The 25,377-nt window shown below is 39.4% G+C and overlaps 1 protein-coding gene across 1 annotated transcript in view; it reads left to right on the forward strand.

The window, feature by feature from the left end:
* The window catches only part of IL6ST (interleukin 6 cytokine family signal transducer), a 55,406-nt gene extending 31,948 nt beyond the window's left edge, over positions 1 to 23,458 (forward strand). The window contains exons 7-16 of the mRNA XM_067569105.1: positions 958 to 1,117; positions 3,006 to 3,088; positions 4,390 to 4,609; positions 8,252 to 8,428; positions 9,432 to 9,533; positions 11,288 to 11,434; positions 12,531 to 12,671; positions 13,893 to 13,989; positions 15,591 to 15,672; positions 16,537 to 23,458. Coding sequence (XP_067425206.1) covers positions 958 to 1,117; positions 3,006 to 3,088; positions 4,390 to 4,609; positions 8,252 to 8,428; positions 9,432 to 9,533; positions 11,288 to 11,434; positions 12,531 to 12,671; positions 13,893 to 13,989; positions 15,591 to 15,672; positions 16,537 to 17,268 — 1,941 coding nt within the window. The 3' untranslated portion in view covers positions 17,269 to 23,458. The remainder of the gene's footprint in view (positions 1 to 957; positions 1,118 to 3,005; positions 3,089 to 4,389; positions 4,610 to 8,251; positions 8,429 to 9,431; positions 9,534 to 11,287; positions 11,435 to 12,530; positions 12,672 to 13,892; positions 13,990 to 15,590; positions 15,673 to 16,536) is intronic.
* The last annotated feature ends 1,919 nt before the right edge of the window (positions 23,459 to 25,377 follow it).

The raw sequence follows: 25,377 nt of genomic DNA on the forward strand, positions 1-25,377 counted from the left end.
TATGAGTGAGTTATGAAGAGCCATCTTAAACAAGCATAAATAAAACATTTATACCACTGAATACCAGACTTTCTCTACATGTATATGACATGAATCTGGTTTGCTGGTAATGTTTTTAATATCTCTGCTTGTAAAAACCTGTATACTACCATGAGTCAGTCTACTGTGCAGGCTTTAGAGGGAGAAAACATTTAGAAGGTTTTTTTAGTGCCAATTTCTGTGTAAAATTCTAAAAATAGCTTTTATGGAAAATGTTGTTGTCATGATTTTAAGGTCAAATATATTCTAAATCAACATGACTAAAACCTAATGCTTTAATCACTGGGAACAGGGTGATTCCTAGCTCTTCAACTGGATAAATTAAGGGTTTATAGCATGGATGGCTTGCAGTGTATTGGACATTAAAGCTGTGAATGGGCCAGAGCAATAATTCCTACTCCTGAACCTTGGATCGAAATAATCTTGGGTGGTGGGAGGGGGAACTGCATGTATGAGAAGGCAGGGGTTAGGATTTCTGTAATAAGTGGGGAGTGGGGGGAGAGAGTTGTTTTGTTTTTAGAATATTACAATGAAAAATGTGAATTACTTGAAAACTACTCAGAATTTTGAAATAATAAAAATAATCCTGCATGAGATGGATTATAATACAAGTGAGGTGCAAAATACATACAGCTGTTCATTTGGGTATCATCATCTTGTATGTATATATTCTGCACCACAAAATTTGCATGAATTCCTCTTTAAGGTTGAGAAATGAAGCTTCTGGACGTCAGAGAATGCAGAGCTATGGCAGAAGTTTCAGGGCTTGATTCGATGCTGTGGTAAATTGGTAACCAAAGGCACAGGGCTCCTGACATTAGAAAGTCCACTCAGAAGAGGATTGTAGTGGTACAAGGGTTTAACTGATCTTGCTGGGTGGCTGTCAGCGTTTTTAAAGACCTTTTTTACCTTTTGCAGATTCCTCCTGAAGATACAGCTTCACATAGAACTTCATTCTCTGTTCAGTCCCTTAAGCCTTATACAGAGTATGTGTTTTCACTTCGTTGTATGAAGAAAGATGGGGTGGGCTACTGGAGTGACTGGAGTGATGTAAAGAGTGGGGTCACATCTGAAGCTAGTAAGTAGTATTTGAGTTAATGTTCATTTTTGTAAATAGTTAACTATTGTGATACTCCAAAATACAGGCAGATGTATTCTGGCCCTGGTTGCCTGAAATGTTGCCCCTTTTAGCAGGCGTTGATCCTGCTGGGAAAGATGTAAGTGCATTCTGCTGACCTGGTCACATGACTAATTACCCCTTATGACTATTTACTCTCAGAATTGATGGGAATAACTTTATAGAAGGGATCTATGATTGGGCTGAGTAGTAGGCTTGAGGTCATAACTCTAGAAGGAGCCATGCCTGGGGAAAAGGCTTGAACTGAACTCTTGTGTTTATTCCTTTGTTAATAAAGCCAAACCCTAAGATCAGGGTCAGTTTGTTTGTTTGTTAAACCATACAGTGTAAATGCATGGTTTCAGGTGAAGTTACAGCTGCTCTGTGATACTATCCTTTTTATGTTAATGGTCTGGAAGTACCTTAGTTTTGGTAGACCTTACAGCTTGACTTGTGTGGAATTTTTAGCAGAAGGTAACTGTCCATAAGCAATCATCTCTTTGAGAGGCAGTGTAGTGGTTGTAAGTTATAATGCTTAAAGTGCATTCCAACTTCAAGCTAGTTACTTACCTTATTTTTAAGAATAAAAATAAGCAAATGTGTATAATTTGACATACACTTGTCCAGCAATACTGGCAGCAGTCTTGTTAATTGATGGGCGATGATAGGCTTCTTTTCCACATTTGCTGCCTTAAACAGTACAATGCAGATTGCAAAACTCTTTTGCTCACCACATTCACTTGTCAGTCCTCTGGGCTGATTGGTCTGATACTGACTGTGACACAAATGCAATATGTGCTGGTGGTTCCCAATGAAACCAAATCTCTGCTTCTCCCATAAGAAGATTGAATGATCATGTTTGTCCCTTCTGAACTTAAAGTCTGAGTCTATCAATGGCAATATTGGTGTGTGGTGTTTTTATTGAACAAAGGTCTGTACTCCATTTTTTCCAGAAACTTTACAAATTACTAACAGATGCCCAAATGTTCACTCACCACATAATGTGAGACACAGAAGGGGAAAAATCTCCTTCTGCTACCCACAGATTGTTTTGGTTCCACTGCACAAGAGAGGTGGAAAGTGGCCATTCTTGAGCCTCTGCCTTAATGTTCTTGGAGCCTTGCAAAAAAACATAAAATAAAGCAAAGCTGCCAAAAGTCCTAAATCAGGATTGGTCTATGGTTATTTTTATTAATCACTTTGATTTTTATTTTAAAACATTTGTACATGAGATTTGAGACTCTAAGCAATACAAATGCCAGGAAAAATAGTAAACAATGTAAATAGCAAGATTCAAAATATCCATTCAAAGATAATGGTCATATCTCTTTAGTGGCAGTAACCGCAGTGAGGAAGGTCTTCTAAAAGATTGAGCACATTCTCTCTGCTTACATACCATGAGGACACTGGCTCAAATTAGATAATCTCTACTCTAAGAAACCTCATGATATTATTCCAGTTAATAGTTTATTTTGAAAGAGAGAAGATGGGTGAGCTACTATCTTTTATTGGACCAATTTCTGTAGGTGAGGGAGACAAGCTTTTGAGCTTACACAGAATTCTTTTTCAGGTCACCACCTTGTCTCTCTAATATCCTGGGACCAAAATGGCTATAATTACACTGTATACAATCTTATTTTTGTTCATTTGTTTGTGTTTGTTTGTTTTTTGGGGGGGCGGTGCTTCTGTATGGAAGGGTTCCCAAGGGAATATTGAAACACAGCATTATCTAGCTTGGATACACTTTTTTAAAGAGATGCCAGAGACTAGTGATATGCTTAAGTATAATGAGTTAAAACTAATGAAGAAAATCTCTGCATACTTCTTATATTTGTTTTTTTCTTATCAGAACCATCTAAGGGACCACCTCTATGGAGGAAGATCACATCTTCTCACTCAGCAAACTCCTGGACTGTGCATCTGATGTGGCAGGTAAGTAATAATATTACAAATGGTTACCTGATTGCACAAGTCTTGAAGGCACAAAAGAAAAAGTTTATAGTCACTCTTAAAATCAAATTTTTTTTGTGGAAGTGCAACAATTTCTTCACCTCTAAAAAACTTATAATGAGAATATAATGAGAATAATCCAGGTTTTATGATGATCTATCACATTCTCTAAGCTTATTATGTTGTGTAATGAAAATATTTTTTTCATTATTATATACATGTGCATTGGACTATGGATATCAAAAATAGCTATCATCTGTCTTACTGAATTGGAACTAAATTAAATGATGAAAATATTACGTATAACCAGTATATGAAGAATCCTCTCTAGTTGAGGGATATTCTGACTCCAAGCCCACGGACCATAATTTGCTTTCTTTTTGGAGTCAGATTCTGTAAAATACAAGCTTTCATTAAAAAAGAAAAATACATATCCCTTAATGTTTTGAATATAACCTTCCTGGTGTGACACATATCGTGGCTTGAAGCAGCTGTAAGAGGTGTGATTTGACTTTGACTGTAACTTGTGCATAAAATCTAATGGCTAACTTTTAAAATAATCTAAGACCATGCAATACTCTCATCTGCAAGAAACTGTCTTCCTTATTATTATTCCTTACTAATCAATCCAAATATGAGAAATTTAGGGTCAAGGTAGACCCAAAATTCTCCTTTTTAACACTTACCTGTTGCTAGTTCCATGTGGAAAAAGAAGGGGGGAGAAGCTCTTCTGATGCTGCATTATCTTCTCTATGGCACAACAACCTAACATCCACGAAGAGGGTGTGTTAACTAGTCTCAACAAGAGGATTTGGAACTGAAATTTGCTGCTTTCTTATTGCTATTTAGAGAACATATGTGATGGTGAAGAAGAAGGGAGAGAGAGGATTGCTGTGGGAAGAGGGAATATTACAAGTAGTGTAGAGACAGAAGTGACTTTTTCCTATTTCTAACTAATAATGATACCAGGCTCATATATAGTGCATTTAATAGAAACCTATTTAATGTCATTTTGCATTCTAATTAAAGCCTGAGGCCTGATCATACCATCCTTTTTCACATGAGTAAGGATTTTTGGTGAGAGAAAGATTTATGGGATTGGACTCCTAGTTTTTGTTGTTACACTTTTTTCATAATTGTGTAGAAATTTCACACGCACAGAGAAGAATAAATCAAACTTTTTATGACTAAGTAAAGAAATTAATCTTTATTTTTGGAAGGTACAGAGCCATAGTGGTCAACATTAGTAAGACATGAAATAAAACTCATCCACTTTTTAACAGGAATTGAATCGTTCTGAAGCCAATGGAATAATCCTGAGGTATGAAGTGACTGTCAAAGCGAGACCGCCTTTGTATCATCCACCTGAAAAATACAGTGTTAATAGCACAAACCTGACTTTAAATTTAACAAATGGAACATATGATGTGACAATAACTGCTCATAACAGTATGGGTGGATCTCCCCCATCGGTTTTACTTATCCCAGCAAGTAACTCAAAAGGTTAGTTTCTTTCTTGATTTGTAACCTTCAAATGTATTTGTAATTATAAAAACAGGAAAGTCTGCCAAATAAGAATTGTCAAAAAAAAAAAATTCTTAACTTTCTTGAGATGTTATGTTTAATAAGTTCACTTAAGTTTCATAACTGCAGTATTATACTGGAAGAGCCTCAGTTTTCTTTCTTTGTATTTAAACTACCACCTTGTGTATTAACTGAGAATAAATGTAAACACTCCTTGTTACATGTCTCTTCAAACTGGGGATTCTCTGTCTTTCACAGTGTGGCCACATCTTGATTGATTTGTGGTTCATCTCCCTTCCTCATAGTGATTGTACAGACTAATTCCTCTCCAGTTCGCTACCACATCACATCCCCTGTGCAAACTGTCCTAATATTAAAGTATTTGTGTATTTTTAGCCATATATAATGTGATAAGCGTTTTGTTCTTTGTGGAAAAATGTAACCCTTCCATTTCATCCTCCACTCCCATCCATTCTGTTCCTCTTTCTCTCTGTGCGCCTTTCCACATCGTTCTGAGCTACCTAGTCACCTTTTCTCTGTGTGTGCTGCCCAGCCACTTTGGGTATATACACACTGATGGCGGCAAATTCACTGCTGTCAGATCAATCTATCCGGATCGATTGAGCGGAAGTGAAGACCTGCTCAATCGATCCGGAAGTCAATTTAATAAAACCACCTCCCCAAAAAGCATAGCACTGCGTCGGCAAGTACGCATTTCCTGTTGGCGAAGCACAGTGGAGACAGTGCACTAATCAGAAGTTATGAAGTCGACGGGAGTTACACAAGCTACTCTGCATAGCTTGCGTAACTCCCGTCGTCTGCTGCCAAATTTCCTGGTAAGTATAGATCAAGCCTCTGTCATCTTCTCCCTCTGCTTCCCTTATTTCCTTCCACTTACTGGTCACTCCAGTACCTCTTCCCTCTCCTCTTACTGAGACAGAGTGCTATTTAATAAAGGTAGCAAGGCTTGGTCCTCCTTGTTTCCAGCCACTGAGGTCTCCAGACTCTCCTTTCTATAGAAGAGCTTGGATGCCACTATACAAGCAGCTAGAAACAAGGTGCCAGCAGCATATTATCTGCCAGTTTTCGCCACACCATCAGTAAGGTAAGGTGCAGTCTCTAGCCCACAGTTTGAGAACCACTTCTTCAAATGAAAGGTAATGGTTTGAGCAAAATACCTGACTTTTTTTTCTTCTGCTGCTGTTGGACAGCATTCTGGAAAAGATCTAATTCTCTTCTTCTGAAAGTCAGCAGAATGTTAGCTGGGGTTTTATCAGTGGAGGAGGGGGCTCAGTGAAGAACAATAATTTCCCTAACCTTATGATGCTAGCTTTTCAATATCAGGAATGGTCAAACTAAGAGCATAGTATCATTTAGCAGTATGTGGTGTGTTCTGATCACAAGGTTGGAGCCAAGAACTAGCCCTGTGTTCTCATTCCAACTCTGTCACCACTGGACATCCTCTGTGACGTTGGATATCTCCTCACTTTTCCTATAGTACCTGGTTTCTTACTAGTTGATGTTTGGAAAGTGCTTTTGAAGATGGGGAAGTGCAATATGCTAAATTGTATTCTTATCCTACCAAGAAACTAGAGATTAATTTAGATCTCTAATGAATGTTCAGAAAAACATTGAGAAATCAGTCTTCTCTCATATGTGCATAGAGTTATAGAAATGTAGGACTGGAAGGGATCTTGATAGGTCTTCTAGTCCAGTCCCCGACACTGAGACAGGACTAATTATTATCTAGACCATCCGGCCAGAGCCAGGCTGGTGCCCAGGCTCCCTGCTCCAGCGAGGCTGTCCTCCAGGGTCCTGGCTCCCTACTCCAAGTGAGTGCTGCCTGGGATCCCTGCTTCCAACTGGGTTGTTGCCCGGGTTTCTGGCTCCACGTTCCCCACTGGGAGCCTGGCTGCATCGAGACTCGCTGCTGAGAGCCTGGGTGTTCCCCTGAGGTTCCTGCCTTCCTGTTCCCCACCGGGAGCTGACACCTGGGCCCTCGGCTCTCCTCCCTTCCCCGCCCTCCCCCCCCCCCAACAGGGAGCACTGCAGCCAACTAGCAGGGAGCCAAGAGCCTGAGGAGAAGAGGGAAGCCAGGAGTCTCGCTGCAGCCAGGCTTCCAGCGAGGAGCTTGGGAGCCCAAGGGGCAGCCACCCACACTGCCCCTCTTTAAATTGGTGGAAGCATTCCTGGTGAGGACACACACCGCCAACAGAAGAAGGGTGTGTGGACATAAATCCATTGTCTTGATTTCTGTTGTTTTTCCTCCTACTGTTCCTTAGAATCATGAAATCTTTCATTTCAGGATCAGTTTCACCCAAGCAGGGATGCTGGAACAATTTTATAAGGGGGGTGCTGAGAGTCATTGAACCAAACTGTGAACTTTGTATATAATAGAAACCACTTCAAGCCAGTATCATTAGTGCCCACATGCATGAGCAGCATTGGGTAATAGAGGGCCAGATGATCCTTGGCAATCCTTTCGTAATGTTTCAGATATGGGCCCTTGGTAGTCAGAAAACCTCCCAGGATGCCAGGTCAGGCTGGCAGATGAACACTTCTGTCCCCCTAAAAAGGGAATTGTCCAATACCCCCACCCTTCATTTTCTCTGCGGAGTGATGACCGTGATCCTCCCAGCCTTGCAGGTACATAGCTTCTCCTCCTCCACCTTTGATAGAGATTCCTCATCCTTCATTGCCAGGACAGCATACCATTTTTTCACTGTGTAGATGGTGGGTTGGAAGCAGGAGTGGAGTGCTGCCAGATGAAGCCAGCAGCCAAGTTTCTCCCTTGGTGGTACTATTGTCGTCCTCTCCAGCTGGATTGTTTCTTCAACCTTGGACACCTTCATATGCATGAATTCCTCATGTGCACAAATGCTTTTCAGCCTAGCCACCACCTCCTGTAGCTCTCCCATCTGCCTTCTAAGAGATTCTACCAGTAGGCACATCACATTGCATGGTCGGGAAATGTAAGCCACAGTCTCTGCAAATCCACACCAGGACCTGGGTAGAGGAATCCATGTTTGGATTCTCTGCTGGACACAGGTGCAGGTGTCTGGAGTTGGTATGAGTTGATGTGGCCTTTTCAAACCATGGTGATCTTATTCATTCTCCTCTGTTTGCTTCCCATACCCCCCCTCCGCCCCACCAGTTCGCTAGCTTCCCTTGGTTGCTTAGCATTTGACTTAGATCAAGGATCAAAGGACAGGAGGCTAGAGCCTTGCTGATGAACAGGCAGCCAGTAGGCCTTTCGCTCCCACACAGTCCCCAGACACACAATCCCCAACAGACTGTACTGTAAACTTTTAAGCAAGCCAAAAGAAAAGCCAAACAGACGAACAAGCTCACTCTCCCCCATGAGTTAGTGCTCACTATTCCTTCAGCAGGGGCGGTCCCTCTCAGACACCCATTTGCTGCCCTCTGTCCACATGTTACAGAATTGCATCAAAATGCCCACTAAACTTTACTAATGTTGAATTTTTGATGGTTTAATTTAGTTCAGAGCCTGAGTAACCATGATTCCACAGAATAACTAATGGGGGTGCCTTTCTGTTAGAAGGGAGTCATCCAAAGATGTTTTGTATTAACGTAATCTCATTCCTTTTTTTCTCATTCTAGCTTCTGTGAAAGATATTAAAGCGTTTCCTAAAAATGGCATGCTTTGGGTAGAGTGGACAGCTCCTGACAATAATGTCATTAAATATGTGATTGAATGGTGTCTGGTGTCTGACAGCTCAGACTGCATCACAGAATGGCAGCAGGAACTTGGTTCTTCTCAAGGCACATTTTTAAAAGGTATTATTTGGCAAACAATATCATATTTAAAAATATTATACCTATTATAGAAATTAAGAATAGTCAAAAACCTTTTATCCCAATGAGATTTCTCAGAAACTTGATATATTTTGGATGTATTCGATGGCTCTCTTACAATAGACTAACTTTGAGAATTCATTATGAATAAAGAGGATCTGAAAGAAATGCATACTATTATAAAATATAGAGGTAAACAATAAGAAATAGAAAATGTGCTGAATTGTGAATGGCATGCTGCTGCTAGTGATTGATGCTTAGTGGGTCTCTGTTGCAGGACATAAGTGTCAGGTGGATCTTTGGCAGGCAGTTAAAACTGTTGGAAAACCTAATATTTTAAAACAAGTTAAAGATTGTCACATGATAATATGAAAATAGGTATCTTATGTACTGGCAACAGAATAAAACTAAATATAAATCCTAAATTTTGCAACGAGATGTTAAATTGCAGAATTCAAGAAGGAAACTGTAGCTTTGAATGGCACACTGTCAGATTAAGGCGTCCCAGAAACTCCATATTACATTATCTGAGATTATTAAATCATGAAAGAACTTTAAAATCTAACTTACTTTTCCACTCTCTATTCTCGTTATGAAACTAGACTTGGTTTCCAGTCCGTTTCACCTCCAGATTCTCAGCAGTAGCACAATGCTGTACTATTTGGGTTCATAGCATTGCAAGGAAATATCTTGTGCTTCTTTTTATAAATTCATTGAAATATTTTTGTTAATAGACTATGTAGAACTTTTTGTTTCATTAACTTTAAAATTTTGGGCCTGAGCTATCTAACTGTCCATCTAACTAGTCTCTTTTTGAATGATTTATTGGGAATAATTTAGAAAAAGAAATTTAACTGAGTTTCTAGATATAAGGTACAATAATAAACTGTTTAAAAAAAAAACTGAAGTAAAAGAACTAAATATTTCATTTTAACTGAAACCTTTCTTTACTAAAATAGTGTTTATCTTAACATTCTTGCATTAGGAGATATAAAACCATTCAAGTGTTATTTGATAACTGTTCATCCGTTGTATACTAATGGTCAAGGAAATGGGCAGTCTACAAAGGCATATCTTCAGCAAAACTGTAAGTACAAAATACACATCTTAAAGTACTTGAATTGATCTTTTCTGGCTAACACAATATAATCACAGAAATGGGAAGAGACCTACTAGATCATGTCACCCATCTCCCTGCACATGCAAGATTTTCCCCTGTTGTACATTTATTGTATTAGTGGCTTTTATCAGTCTGTAGTTTTTCAAATGTCTCACAGGATAGTGCTTTGCTGCTTCTGATGGAAGACAGTTCCCATTTTAATATCAGGATGTATTTCCTGATATTCAGCTAAACTTTTCCTTTCCTAACTTCATACCAGTGTTTCTTGTAATACCCACACGTTACCCTAAAAGCTTTTCCTCAGCATTTGCACTCTTCATGTTGTACTCCCATATAGTTATTCCTTAGGCAAGCTATACATTGTCTTCTTCATTATACATCATTTTCTCCAGGTTCTTAATCATTTATGGTGCTTTTAATCTGAACTCCCTTCAGTTTATCGATACCTTTCTAGCAATAAGGTGTCCAGAACAAAAAGCACTACTCTCAGGGCAATCACACTAGGACTGTATAGACGGGGACTTTCACATGCTTACTACGTGACATACCTTTGCATATGCAACTCAGAATTTCATTGATTTTCTTTGTTGTCACATCAGTGGTAAATTAATGTCCAAACTTGTCTATTATTAGCCCTAAACCTATCAGCTTCCCATATTTCTCCCTCACATTAAATATGTATGGATTTTTGGATTACTCTTGCACAGATGTATTAGCTTGCGCTTGTCTAGGGTGAATACTTTCTACTTATGTTTCTATTCTAATCTCTATATCCTTTTGGTCTCTTTCACCTTTTCTCTGTACCTACAACTCCTCCCAGTTTACTATTACCAATAGTCTTCAAATTTCATTAAAGCATTTACCACGTCCTAGGTCTTTAAAGGTGATGTTAAATAAAATCTCACCTAGCAGATCCTTTTGATACTTCACTAGAAACACACATCCATGCATCAAATGAACTCAGATTTGTCTGAACTATGGTTAAACAGACAACATTGTACTTTATCCATGCTCATCTGAATTGAGTACAAGACTTCATGAAACATTGTCAACAAATGTTTTATTACTAAAATACAAATATTGGCACTTTCCTTTCACCCATTCCATAACAAAAAAGGTATTTAAATTTATTTGGCAAGATCTACTTGTATTTCAATTATCTTAGAAGTAAGTTAAGTGACTGATTCCCCCCTCCCCCTTCCATATTTTTAGAGTTTTACTTTGCAAAGGATAGAAGTTAAATTTATAATGCTGTTATTGCCAAGATCTTTCCTCTTTAATTTTGTTTTAAGATGAGTACTATATTTGCTTCTATCAAACATCTGGTACTTCCCTGATCTCCTAGAGTTCATCAGTTGAACAAAGTTTCTGCTGATTCACTTTGTCTGGATTCACTGATTTGTTTGTGTTTTAAATTTTCCAAGTAATTCCTTACTTGCTTTTTTAATCATTTTAAGGTATTACTCATATCCTAATTGTCCAAAATTTGTTTCTTTATTTTTCATGTAGAAGCCAGATTTTTAGAGGAATTTGCTGTACAAATATTTTTGTATTTTCAGGCAGTGAAATAACTGACTTTATAGATAACATCTTTAAGGTATTATTCCACTAAAATGTTTGAGCATGATTTTTGTACAGTTAGAATATGCTGTGCATTAATATACTGCTTTTCCTAACAGGACTATAATATATTCTTAATTGTGTGTCATCTTCTTTTATAGCACCTGCAAAAGGACCCACTGTTCAGACAAAAAAAGTAGGAAAAGCTGAAGCTGTTTTAATATGGAAGCCTCTTACAGTGGATGAGCAAAATGGGTTTATCAGATATTACACTATATTATACAAAACTATCAGTGGAAATGAAACCGGTAACAAGCCAGCAATTTTCAGTATTAAAATGTATTTCTTTGAATATTAACTTTCTGAAGTATTGGATTATTGACTACTGCACAAAGCAAGATACAGAATTATGTTCACCTAAGAACTGGCTCACCAGATCACACCATAAGTTCTTATGTTGGTGGGAATTCTTTTAAAGTGATAGAAATCTTGTACACAGAGAAAGTGTACTTGGCTCTACATTGGAACCCCTGGAGCTTAGTTACTCTTCAGACCAGAAATGTCCCTGATAAAAGTACAAAGTGTCTGGTTCAGAACATGTCATACAATAAAACTTAAGGAACTCAGTTTATTTAGCTTTATCAAAGAGAAGATTGAGAGGTGACTTGATCTTAATTTTTATTGTCTACATGGGGAGAAGACCTTGGGTATTAGAGAGCTATTTAATCCAGCAAACAAAGGTATACTAGATGAAACTAGACAAATTTAAAATGAAAATAAAGTGCACACTTAACTGTAAGGGTAATTAACCCTTCGCCATTGCCTTGAAGAATCAAAATGTGTTTCTGAAAGAAATGCTCTTGTTCAGCCACAAATTATTGGGCTTCATACAGGAATTGCTAAGTAGAATTTTGTAGCCTGTGTTTTTAAGCGGGAGGTGCCACTAGATCACATAGTCTTAAAATCTATTACATGGAAAGGGCTCAGTCATTGTTGACCTACATTTGTCTATATTTCTATTGAACCTTATGGCATATATGTAATTAGAAGACTTGTTATCCACAACTCACTACTAACCTCTAAAATTCAGTCATGATCTCTTTTATAGTTAGTTACTGTATATATTCATTTCTTTTCAGTGCCTTTAAGGGAGATAAAGTTTAACAATATAAGTCCAGCATTTAGACAGTTTTGCATGTGGAATATAGAAATAAATTTCAGTAATTTCTTTGTCTCACAAGATCTGTAGAATCTAGCTGTTGATGAGTTTATTTTCAATATTATGGAAGTGTGTAACCTCCCACATATATATAGAGAGACTAGTGTTTTAGTATATATGCAGATCTATGTTTGTGGACATTAAAAAAGTTTTACCAAATAACTGTATACATTTTTCTCTTCTAGCTGTGACTGTGGACCCATCCAAAACAGAATATACCCTCTCCTCCTTATCCAGTGACACTTTATACATGGTGCAGATGAAGGCATATACAGATAAAGGAGGCACAAGTGGTCCTGTATTTACATTTACTACACAAAAGTTCGGTAAGAAGAAGTCACACAAAATTTATAGGGACTAATTTTAAAAAGGATTAGTCATTCAGTTGCTCTCTTAATTTGTGCACGCAATTTATTTTTCTCTTACAGTAATGCATAGGGGCCCTTCTGTGCAATGAACTCTACAGACATATAGTAAAGGGCATTCTTCCCCAAATGCTCTGTGATTGTAACTTAAAATAATATGTAATAACTGGGGCCCTGAGTAGGGGAGAGGATCAAGTAACAGTAATACAAGTATTTTTTTTCATAGATGAGCTGTGTGCAGTTTTGTAGTAGGGATGTAAAAATTCATTTAATGAACAATTCGTTTAAACTTCTAAAAAGAGTCCATTAAAGCAGTTGAACATTAACTTACCCTGCAGTTGTAGCTGTGTGCAGAAGGGGTGGGGAGGGAGGTTCCCTTAGGCAGTGAAGAGCTTCTCCTCCAGCTGGCTCAGCCAGGCTAAACTGTGGCATAGCTAACAGTTGCTGCTGGCCGGGTGCTGGCAGAGCCTGGGGAAGCAGCAGCACAACTCTCTCAGTATCAGGGGTCTAGCTCTGACTGAGGCTGGAGGGGGGAGAAGGCAGAGGCGGCCTGTCCAAGAGGGCCTGGGCGGCTCTCACTCGGCGGAGAGGCACAGAGCCCAGTGCAGCTCCCCCCCAGGCGCACACTTGCTGAGTCGCAGCTGGTTGGCTCTTGCTCAGTGGTGAGGCGCTGAGCCCAGCGTCTGGGCGGCCAGCCCTCTGCACCAGCCTAAGCGCGGGCCAGTGCAATCAATGCTGTGCAGGGAGCTCCCCCGACAGCAATGTTTAATTAAATAATTAAAGGGTAAGACTGCTGCTTGCCATGTAAACGTTTAGCAGCTTACATCCCTATCAGACTCACTTCACTGCTATATTGCTCTATATCCCTGTAATGAGAAGATGCTAAAAGTGGGACTTCTTTGTTACCCCTACTCATATAAATTCATAGTTCTTGCAGCGTATGCACTGATAATACAATAAGCAAAGTTAGCTAAGAACATTGGCTATATAAAGACTCACTTAAAGAGAATAAAATAGAATTGAACTGAAATATGATCTAATAGGGGTATAATCTTGTAAGCTTTATGACTCATGATAAGCCAGCATTGTGTGCTCTAGACTGTTTTTTTTCCCTTTTGGAATGATTTTCAGGGAAAGTTCTACTGAGCACTTTTTTCAGAAAACTAAAATTGCTTTTTTTAGGAAAAGGAGAAATTGAAGCCATAGTTGTACCTGTGTGTCTAGCGTTCCTGTTGATCATTCTTCTGGTAGTATTGTTCTGCTTTAACAAACGGGACTTGTAAGTATATATAGCATGTATTTCTATCACTTTTTAGTATATCTGAACATGAGAGGTACAGTAATATTTCATGGGCCTGATTCTCATCTCTTACTGATTTATATCTGTGAGAAACTCCTTTGAAGTAAGTGTAGCTGCACCATATTAAAACAGGTTTGGAGAGTGGGGGAATTTAGTCCATGTTCCTCTTAGAGATAAGGAGACTTCTATTATAACAGTGCTGTAACAATAATTCAAAGAACTCTTTTTAAAAAGATTGTTCACGCCTATTAACTGAATGTTATAGGAAACTTTTGCTTTTCCTTGCTAGTTCTTGATTTTCTGTATAAGCTGAAATTTTCCATCACCCGAGTTTCATATCATTAATACACCATTAAGGAATTCTTTACATCCCACCAAAAAATCTTTTTCGCAGTCTGTGTAATAAAATGGGTTAAATAATGTAAGCCAGCTCTTTTTGAAGGGAGAGCCAAAGGCACCACATCACTGGAAGATGTGTCCCATCTCTCATCCTTGCAGCTTTTTCTGTCCCTGTTTTGAAAGGGTGATACCCCTTTCAAAAACTCTACTCCAGTTAATAGCTGCTGGCACAGTGCTTTTGACTGGGGAAGAATAAAAACTGTCTCTATGCCTGGTCACTTGGCTAAAGAATACCTTCATATAGCCCCAACAAAATTAACTTCTTTTCAAAACGGGATACACCAGTCTACCTTTCCTTGTCTCCCTTAGGGCTTCCTGGCCTTAGCTCAAGGGCCATCTGACAGTGCCTGTTGACTAAAACTATTTGCTGGTCAGGGTATATTGTCTTCCCTTTCTTTAGCAAAGAAGATTAAACAGCTGGGAGTGAGATGGGTACATCCAGCACATTGTATTATATAACTGTTTTGATATTTGATGATGATTACAAATTACTCATGTTACACACTGGGTTTTAATAGCTGGTAATATTTAAGGAGCTTGTCACCATTTCCTCAGGAAAAAATGTCATAAACCAATTTCCATGGGATTGTCTTTAAATGTGTGTGCATTTTTTCTATTTATTTATATTTTTAATTGCAAAGTCTTTCTAGACATTTGTGTGGCACTCCTCACCATGGCACCTGAGAATTTCTGTCAGCATGGTTCATAAGATTTTTTTTTTAAATATATCTCTTTCAGAGGCAAAAATGTATGCTTTTTTCAGTATATTGGGTAATGCTGATCCATTGAGACTTAGCTGTCACTTTGTACCTTCAAAAGTGCTGTAGATTTATTTTAAGACCTCTCCCAAACCCCATTCTGTTCTATTTTTCTTTTGTTAATTTTATTTTATGTGGGTGGGGGAGCCCCAAATAAAATGTCACAAAGCCAGGCTATAAAGCCTATCTTAGCAAGTTGTAGTGAAATGAAATGGCAGTGAGCATGAAGTGTTCTAGGTATGACTTTGAAAATGAGCACACCAGCTGTCAAATGGGATGGGACAAAATCAGCATCTGTAGTACTTCTGTCAAATACTTGACAGTTCAGTATTGTTCATTAAGAATATAAAGCACAGCTCTTACCATGTTTGCAAGTTTGGGGGTTCAAGAAATGTATTTTCCATTTTTTTTATCCTCCTGTAGAATTAAAAAGCATATCTGGCCTAATGTTCCTGATCCTTCCAAGAGTAACATTGCTCAATGGTCCCCTCAAACTCCAACTAAGGTAAGACTGAATCCTTATGATAGTACATAAAATACCTTAACAATAAACTGACTAGTCCGAGCCTGCTAAATGGATATTCAGAGAGAACTTGGATTTCCAACCTGTCAATCCTGTGATATAGGAGAAAATTTTTATTTGAGCACCATCAGTGTATTTAACATTAGGTAGATACAGTTCCTGCTGAAAGGAGCTCACAACCTAAAATGGATCGTATTAACATGGGTCTAATTTTAAGTTTCCTGGGTTTAAAGTTCAGGGCCTGATTCTCCTTTCACTTACACTAGTGTGTAAATCATGAGTAACTAAGTGAAATCAATGGAATTGTTATGGAGTTGAGAATCGGAAATGTGTTGGAGCAATTTATAAAAAATATAATGCAATATAAATACAGAAAGAGGGGTACATCAAAATACCTGCATCTGTAGCTGAGTGGGGAGTGGTAACAAACTGGTATGCTGCATATAGTAGTGGAGGAGGGGAAATTCTGATCAAGGAACCAGGACAAACTCCGATGAAAATTGCTATGAGATATTTAATAGCATCTCTGTTGTAAAGTCTTAATCTGAAATATCTCTGCATGATACAATACATGGTGCTCAGTTTATCCTCAGTATTGTAGAAGAGCAAGGGCTTTGGTAGACCCTACGTAAAGCTGTTGCTCCAGGGAGTCTGTGTACTTAAGACTTTGATACTTGAAAATTTGTCACATTTTCCATTTTATGACAAATACTCAAGAGTAACTGCCAAATGCTGCAGTGGGCAGAGCCTGGGGGAGTCTCAAAGTGGGTAAAGAATAGAAAGTGAGACACTTATGACTCTTTTTTTCCCTCATAAGCAGTACCTAACTATCTTCTTTTCTTTCAGCATAATTTTAGTTCCAAAGATCAGATATATCCAGAAGGCAGTTTTACTGATGTAAGCGTGGTTGAAATAGAAGTGGATGACAAGAAGTCTTTTTCAGAGCAGGATCTAAAACCCTTCAACTTGCTTAAAAAGGAAAAAAATACTTCAGAGGGGCACAGCAGTGGTATTGGAGGATCCTCATGCATGTCTTCTCCTAGACAAAGTGTTTCTGACAGTGATGAGAGTGAATCTGCACAAAACACTTCAAGTACTGTGCAGTATTCAACTGTAATCCTCAATGGCTACAGAGACCAGATTCCTTCTGTTCAGGTCTTCTCAAGGTCTGAATCCACCCAGCCGCTGCTAGACTCTGAAGAGAAACCAGAAGATAACCCCGGAGGAAGTGACAGTGGAACCCCAAAGCAACAGTATTTCAAACAAAACAGTAGTCAGGCTGAAACCAATACAGATAGGTCACATTTTGAAAGAGCAAAGCAAGTTACTCCTCCAATAAACGAGGAGGATCTTGTTGGACTTACAGAACTACAGATTTCAGGTCACTGTTCACAGCTGTCTGGCTCTGGGCCAGAGAAAAATAAACATGAATCTGCTTTGGCAGATGCGTTACCCCCAGGTTCTGAGGGACAGATTCTAAGACTGGAAACAATGGGACTCGACTCAGCAACAGTTGATGAGATACCAAAAAGCTACATGCCGCAAACTGTAAGGCAAGGGGGCTATATGCCCCAGTGAGGAGAGAGACTGGCTCTATTATGCCTTCAGTAGTGCCTGATCCATTTCTTTTTCCCCTGTGTTTCTGAAGATTTAAGCTAAGTATTTTTATCTGTTTTCAGATAAAAAATTCAGATTCATTTAGTGAAGAGAATGGAGACAAACGTTTGATGGAGAGAACATGAGGACTGTATTTCATTGGGATATTTCCAATCCAGAATTACTGGAGATCCTGCTCATAAGCACTACATAGATTCTCTTATTTGTTTGAATAATTGAACAGACTTTTGTGCTGCCTTGCAGTTTTGTGTGTCTTTATAATGTCACATTTAAACTTAATTGATTGAAAGTAGCAAGTTTTATTTTGTTACATAGGCCAAGGGGTATCTAAGAGAAAAATACTGGAAACCTTCTGGCGGTATATGATATTGAGAAGCCTACTTTGGATAAGCTTGATTAGACTCGAGTGTGTTCCTCCAAAAGTAAAAACATGAAAGTACAGTATTATAATCAGGGATGACTTTTTAAAAAAGTCATCCAGTGACTAAAAATTTTGGCCCACAATCATCCTTGATTAATTTTACTGACTTCAGTGGAGTTACAGAAGGGATGAATTTGGCCCAGTGTTTATAATGTAATAGCATCAGACTAATAGCTCAAAGCATTTTAGGCCTCATATAAAGAATCACAAAACAAAGAACTGAAATACTTGCTAGCTGTTGTCACAAATTGCAATCAAAATGTCATCACTGCTTAACTCCCTATGAATGCTAGTGTAGTTATCAATATTCTGTATTCTGCTTCTATATATATATATGTGTGTATATATATACACACACGCACACACACAAACATATAAATAAAATACACATATTTATATACACACACCTCTATATAGAGACGAGGCATAAAAACTACCTATCTTGTATCTGAGCCAAATGCTTGGCAATTAAAATTTCATATTTAGCATTAAAAACTTTGAAGGAAAATATAGGTAAGAAAAACTCCCCTGTAGGCAAATTGAAATGTTTATTTAAAAATGAATGACTTATCTCAAATGACTGGCTAAACATACCTTATATCTTTGTTTTAGAAATCATCCTTTTACCTGCAAGGTTTGAGTGGGGAAAGGCGGTCAGTAATAAAATGTAATTTTCTAAAATGAATTATTATGTGTAGGTTTAGCTTTTACAAATGTTTTAGGAAAAAAATTGCTGCTTCCTTTTTGCTCTGTTGCCAAGACACGGGTTCTGTGATTTCCCTGCTACCATGTAATGAGCTCACTGAAATCGAAAATGGCATAAGGAAAATAATTCCTTGCCATAGTAAGGCACTGATATTGCTAATACTCATTTTTTGAGTTCTGCCCCTCTCCTCAAGCATGGTGAGTCCTGGCTACTCCACTGCCCCTTCCCTCCTGCTGCAGCTAGACAGAAGGAGTTCAGCAAGGAGACTGCCTCCTTGATGATCTCCCGTCCCCCTGGCTACAGCAGGGAAATGGCACGCATCCTGTAGCCCTGTGCGCTCCACCTGGATACCTAGGCAATGGCTCCCTTCTGCAGCTAAGGGGATGGGAGATCAGTGCTCCTCTCCCTCTGGCTCCAGCAGGGACCCAGGCAGAGCACTTTGCCATGTGCCCTGCTGGAGCCAGGGGAAGGGAGCGCTGATCTCCCATCCCACTGGGTGCAGCAAGGAGCCTGCACCAGTCTTGTAGCCCCGCAACAACGTGTTCCGCCTGGATCCTTAGGCAGCAGCTTTCTTCTGCAGCCAGCAGAAGGGGAGCCGCAGGCCACTTTGAAAGACCCCGTGGGCCACGGGTTGGGAACCACTCACTTAGGCTATGTACACGCTGACGGTGGCAAATTCACTGCCGTCAGATCGATTTTTCTGGTTCAATTGAGTGGCAGTGAAGACACTCAATCTGGAAATCAATCTAATAAAACCACCTCCCCAAAAAGCGTAGCGCTGCATCGACTGGAATGCATTTCCCCATCAGCGCAATGCCGTGGAGACGGCGCGCTGAAGGGAAGTTACGAAGTCCCGTCGACTGCCGCCAAATTTTACCAGCAGCATAGACCAGGCCTGAGGAGGAAAGGTGGATCAGACAAACCTAGAGTGTATGTGTATTAAGAGCCTCATCATTCATATTCTTAATGCTGCAGCCCTTGTGCTCTTGTCCCATTAACTTCTACTGAGACTTAGGTTGCTGGTTTCTGACTTTCATGAACACAAGTGTGTTACAGACCTGAGTGTCTTCAGATTTCCTCAAGCCAGTGATACAAATTCTTTATTTCATAGCACATAAGATACTTTTGAAGGATGAGACTGGATGACCATTTATCTTAACTTTTTTTTTTTAATCTTAACATTGGAATCCTGCTCCTATTTATTGTTTTAAATCCTAGATCACCTCCCACCAAATTAAACATAATGTCAAAAGAAAAAAATTCTGTTTTTAAGAAGAGTACCATCAGTGATAGCTCTGATCTAGTATTAATAGTATCTTATATTCAGCATTGCTACAGATTAATAGTAGCTGTCTTGCTATTGTATGAAAGACATCCCCAGGAACAAATGAGTATTTCTCATGACTATTTAAATTTCAATATTTAGACTGATACAGAAGATAGACATAAAAGGAGTAGGTAGTAAATACACACTTAAGTCGCTGAACTCTTTAGAAAATCCACAACAAGTAAAAGCACTGAGCAATTACAGCCTGTTCATGAAATTTTTGTCCGTGCCAAAATTGTACACCGTGTAGTGTTCAGCTTTTGACCTGAAATAGTTAACTTTAATTTTGTACTTTAAGTCTGGAAAGTCCCCTTCCACTTAATTTTGTATTGGACACAGTGTCTTGCAAACAATTTTTTTTAAATGTGTATGTGCATTAACAGTATAATACATTAACAGTCCACTAGTCTTCTGAATATTACTATACATACAAAGGCAGACTTTTATTTACTATGGTGCACTTTAAGAAAAAAGACATTATTAAAATAAAACTACACTTAACACTGACATTGTTGTGTGCCCATTTTGATTAATTGCCAAGACTGGCATGCCTCAGATAGGAAAGTAGAAATCTTGTGAAGTACGTTATTTGTTCAACAGCAGGGAAGGCTGGAGAGTTAAGAATAAGCATCTTTTGTGCACCAACATACTTTGAATGTCTGCTCAGTTCAAATTAGCAAGTTGCTTGTCTCTATTCCTACAACTATAAATGTTAATTTATGGTATGGTGGTAAAAAATAGCAATGGGTTGGTAACGTTCTGTCCCGCTGTAGCTGGGATCTCAGGTTGGTGATCCTTGCGTCTAATAGTCAACTCAGATAAAGCCCCCAATCCTTGGCAATGGCCATGGATTGCAAGGCACGGTCTGGGGGGGCAGCAGATCAAAAGTGGCTTTAAGACACCTTTGTGTTCCGCTGGCTGTGCACCAGTCTAGATGCCTGGCTTAAGTTACTGCAGCCTGAGGACCACACTAAGATTGATTGTCAGGGATAGCTGGGACATAGCGGATGTGACTGCGGATTCCTTACCTTGGCATCTGGGAGAGGGTTGGCGGAGGAGTAGTTATACGAGTTATTTGGTACCAAGGGACACCCCCTGCAGTTTGCATGGAAGTGAGTCTCCTGGGGCTGGGTTTAGAGTCCTTCTGCACCTGCAGTGCAGCCAAGGATTGAAACCTAAATCAGCCTTTTGGTGTGGAAATATGTGCCTGATGATGCAAGCTCTCTCATTGACTTCAGTAATAATTGTCATGCGGATCTCTTGTGGGTACAGAGTCCAAATCGTGTTCTTAGACCATTCATATCACTGAACCTCTATGGACTTAACCTAAAATAGATTTCCAAACTGTTCATGGTCCATGGAATCCTGCTTGAACATGTGATGCTCTTCCTTGTTTCTAGTTATTTAATTGCATTACAGGAAGCTAAAGTACATTTCCTAGTATTATTTTTCCACATAATCAATTGCTTGCTGTTGCTGCCATTGGGACTGACTGCCATGTGGACCCTGGCCCTCCCAATCTCTTTGCTAAAATGTGTCCCACCCTTTTGGGAAAACACATTGACAACCTTGCCTTAACCATTTATGGCTAACTGTGCTACTGCACCAAAAGTAAAGTTGACACTAAAAAAATGCTGCTATTTAAGTTTTCAATCGCTATAATAAACCTGCAATTCATTTTAAATATAACAAAATGTGTTGCTGACGTCCTACTTTAGGCAAAATCCTATTTCATTTATGGGCCAAGCAGAAACTTAGTTTTCTTGTAAACTTTGTTCATGAATCAGTAAACCATGCTGCAAGGTGTGTGGGAAGGGTGGGAAGAGTTTGAAGCCAGGACCTAATAAGACTCTTACTCTTGATTCATAAAGCTTGGCTGAGTGCTTAAAAAGAAGAAGAAAAAAGTGGGAAAGGTGAAGCTACTGTCCTGCAAGACTAATCTCGGTGTTTGCTCTCTCCTTTATCATTGCTTCTGCAGGCTAAGCCATTCTTTAAGGGAAAGCAAGGATTCTCCTTTTTCATTGGACTGAATCTAATCTAAGAGTAGTTTAAATGTGTCTGATCTGGAGAAGCAGATACTAAGGCCTACTCTACACTTACCTGGAAATCCGGCGTCAGTCGATGGGAGTTACGCAAGCTACACAGATCAGATCGATCTATCCAGATCAGTTGAGCAGAAGTGAAGACTCGATCTGAAAGTCAATTAAACCACCTTAAAAGGCATAGCACTGCATTGACAGAAACGCATTTCCCATCAGCACAGTGCAGACAGCGCGCGAAAGGGAAGTCACAAAGTCGATGGGAGTTACACAGAGTAGCTTGCATAATTCCCGTTGTCTGCCGCTGACTTTCCAGGTAAGTCTAGACTAGGTCTAAGTGAGGGCCTGAGCCCATGGGATGCTGACCCTCCAATCCTATTGACTTTAGCTGCAGCAGAGCATCTCGGAATGGAGCCCTTAGATAGCAATTTCACATTCACTTTAAAGAGGTCTTTGCAAGTAATGAATGCAATAAAAGTGTCAGTACTTCGGAAACACATTTCTTCTGCAATGGATTGAATATAGGTAGATAACACTAGAGCTGTGATAATGATAGTGTTTAGAACCCTTCCATCCTGTCTTACGGACTTTAATGTCTTCCAGGCATGGCACTAGCTGTAATGGTTACATTTTTTGTTGATAATTACAAACTTATTGGCTCTTAAAGCAGTAAATGAGCATTTTCTATTTTGTTTCAGATCACATCTCTTTTGTCTTTTCCATATGAAAAATATGTTGGTTAAGGAGACACTGTCAACGTGCAAGCTATTTGTTTTTTGTTTTGGTTTGGTTTTAATTTAAAATAGTAAACAGGTGCTACTCCTACCCCTTAAAACTTTGCAATCACATTTTTCTAATTATAAAATATTTTTCTGCCTTGTGTAAAAAATGCAATAAAAGGGAAAACTGTGAACCTGAGCATGCAAAGCATTTTTTTTCCCAGGTCTATTGCTCTTCATTGTTTAAAATGAAATGATTTTTTTAAGGCGATTCCCTTTAAGCATGCTGTCTGCCCTCTGTGAGGTAGATAGGAAGGGACTGCATTTCAAATTTAGGTGTGAAAGTACACATGCACAATAATTGTGCATCTCTACACTCAATGTAGTGAAAACTTAGCCTGAAATATTGATACAGCAACGTGTTACTTAGTAACAAACTGGCTAGACTGTTTTTTTTGCTGGGTTCCAGAGGCCAGGCTACTAAATATTAAATACTGTTGGGTGAATATATGGGTATCTAGTCAACCTCAGGCATAGGCCACAGACACTTCCTTGTTAATGAAAATGTCAGTACACTTTCAAGACATCTGTAACATTTGACAGTGAATGTAAATACCAAATGGAATTTAATACTGTTCATATATTCAGTGTAATTAGAGCATGCAAAACTAATATTCATTTCTTATGCCAGCTCTAAACAATTCACATATAACAAGAAGTTAAACTTGCAAGTGCTGTTTATGCCTCCTATAATAGAAGTGTTCTAGTATTAATCCCTTTGCAAGCTACTGCATGTTTGTCATTGAAGTGTTGTGAATTGTGCTGTATTGTAACCTTGAATGTCTGCCTCCTCTTTACTGTATTGTATCTGAACGTTGCCTTACTATCGACTATATTTTATAAAGTAAACTTAAAAAAAAAATTATAAGCCTGCCATTACTTTGTGTTTACATTTGTCTGTGTTATCCTAAGGCTCACTTTAGGTATTGACACTGAAGACAAGTGGTTTGGCTTTTTTTGACTTTATACTGTTGTCCAGTAACTAGTGCATCTTTGGCACTTTATACCAATAGGCTAAAAATCAAGAAATATGATTTGAGTAATCATAATTATTACCTAATTATGAGTAATATCAACGAGAGTCCTGTAGCACTTTAAAGACTAACAAATTTAATTCCTGCAGGCATAAGCTTTTGTGGGCTGTAACCCACTTCTTCAGATGTAAGGAATAGAAATCAGAGAGGAGGTATATATATATATATATATACACACACACATCTAAGGGTAAGGAACAGCAATGGGGAAGTTAGGTATGAGCAAAGTCCATTCAGTTAGAGTAGTTGAGGCCTATTCACAACCATTGATTAGGAGGGGAGAATGTGTGAACAGTGACAATTACTTCTTGTAATAAGAGAACCATTCCAAGTCCCTATTTAGACCCAGTTTAATTGTGTCGAGTTTGCATATGAATTCCAGTTCTGCAAATGTGGTTAGAACACTAACCCAGGAACACCCTTGCAACAAACCCCGTTGCCAGCTCTGCCCACACATCGACTCTAGTGACACCATCACAGGTCCTAACCACATCAGCCACATTACAAGGAGCTCATTCACCTGCACATCTACTAATGTAATATATGCCATCATGTGCTAGCAATACCCCTCTGCCTTGTACTGTCACTCTGCAAAAGAATAAATGGACACAAATCGGACATAAAAAATGGTAACAGCCATAAACCAGTAGGAGAGCACTTCAATCTCCCAGGACACTCTGTAGCTGACTTGAAAGTTGCTTTACTTCTACAAAAAAATTTTCAAAAACAGACTTCAAAGAGAAACTGCAGAACTGGAACTCATATGCAAACTCGACTCGACTACTCTAACTGAATGGACTTTGCTCATACCTAACTTCCCCATTGTTGTTCCTTACCGTTAGATGTGTATACCTCCTCTCTGATTTTTATTCCTTACATCTGATGAAATGGGTTACAGCCCACGAAAGCTTATGCCTGCAGGAATTAAAATTGTTAAAGTGCTACAGGACTCTGGTTTTTGCTGTATACAGACTAACACAGCTACCCCTCTGAAACTTTTCGCCATGAGTAATATGTTACAGGAAATTATGCTTGTTTTCCAGCATGTTGGGTTTTTCCCATGGAGGAATTATAATAGTCCATGAAAAATTTAACTTATAACCTACTGATATAGCGAAGGCAGAGGGCAGTAGGAGAGTGGTGGATGGGAGATATGAGAGTCCCAGAATGCTCAGGGCCTTGTTCCCTGCTGCCTAACTCAGAGCCATTAGGGGGCAATTAGGAGCAGCTGAGGCTGATTAAGGACTAGCCAGGTGCTCCATAAAAGCCCTCTGCTCTGAACAGTCAGGGCACGAGCTGGAGGAAGTAGACGTGCCGTGCTGAGCTGAGCAGTGTTAGGAGTGCTGAGCTGTGCAGAGGAACGGACTGGAGAGCAGAGTCCTGTCGTGGAGCGGCCAGGAGGAAGGTACTGGCTTAAGAAGCCAGAAGGACTGAAGGAGGGGGAAAATTAGCCCAGGGGAAGAGTGTGCAGTCTGGAAAGCAGTACCAGCAGCACATAGCTGCTCCTCATAGGGCCCCTGGGCTGGGACCCGGAGGAGCAGGTGGGCCCGGGTCCCTCCCCCCTCCCCTGGGAAGATGGGGTGACAGGCAACTTCCTGGCCCACTACGAATAGGAGAGCACAAGACCCACTAGGGCAGGGGTGGGGAACCTTTTTTCTGCCAAGGGCCTGATGGTGGTACGTGGAAGACGGCTGAGTGTCCGCCGCCGAATTCCCCCCGCGGCCAAAAAGGGGCAAACGGCGACAGGGTTTCAGCGGCGGGCAC

This window comes from Emydura macquarii, unplaced genomic scaffold, assembly GCF_026122565.2.
Source record: "Emydura macquarii macquarii isolate MOO-44397 ecotype Brisbane River unplaced genomic scaffold, CSIRO-AGI_Emac_v2 contig_2897, whole genome shotgun sequence".
In the NCBI taxonomy this organism is placed as follows: domain Eukaryota; kingdom Metazoa; phylum Chordata; order Testudines; family Chelidae; genus Emydura; species Emydura macquarii.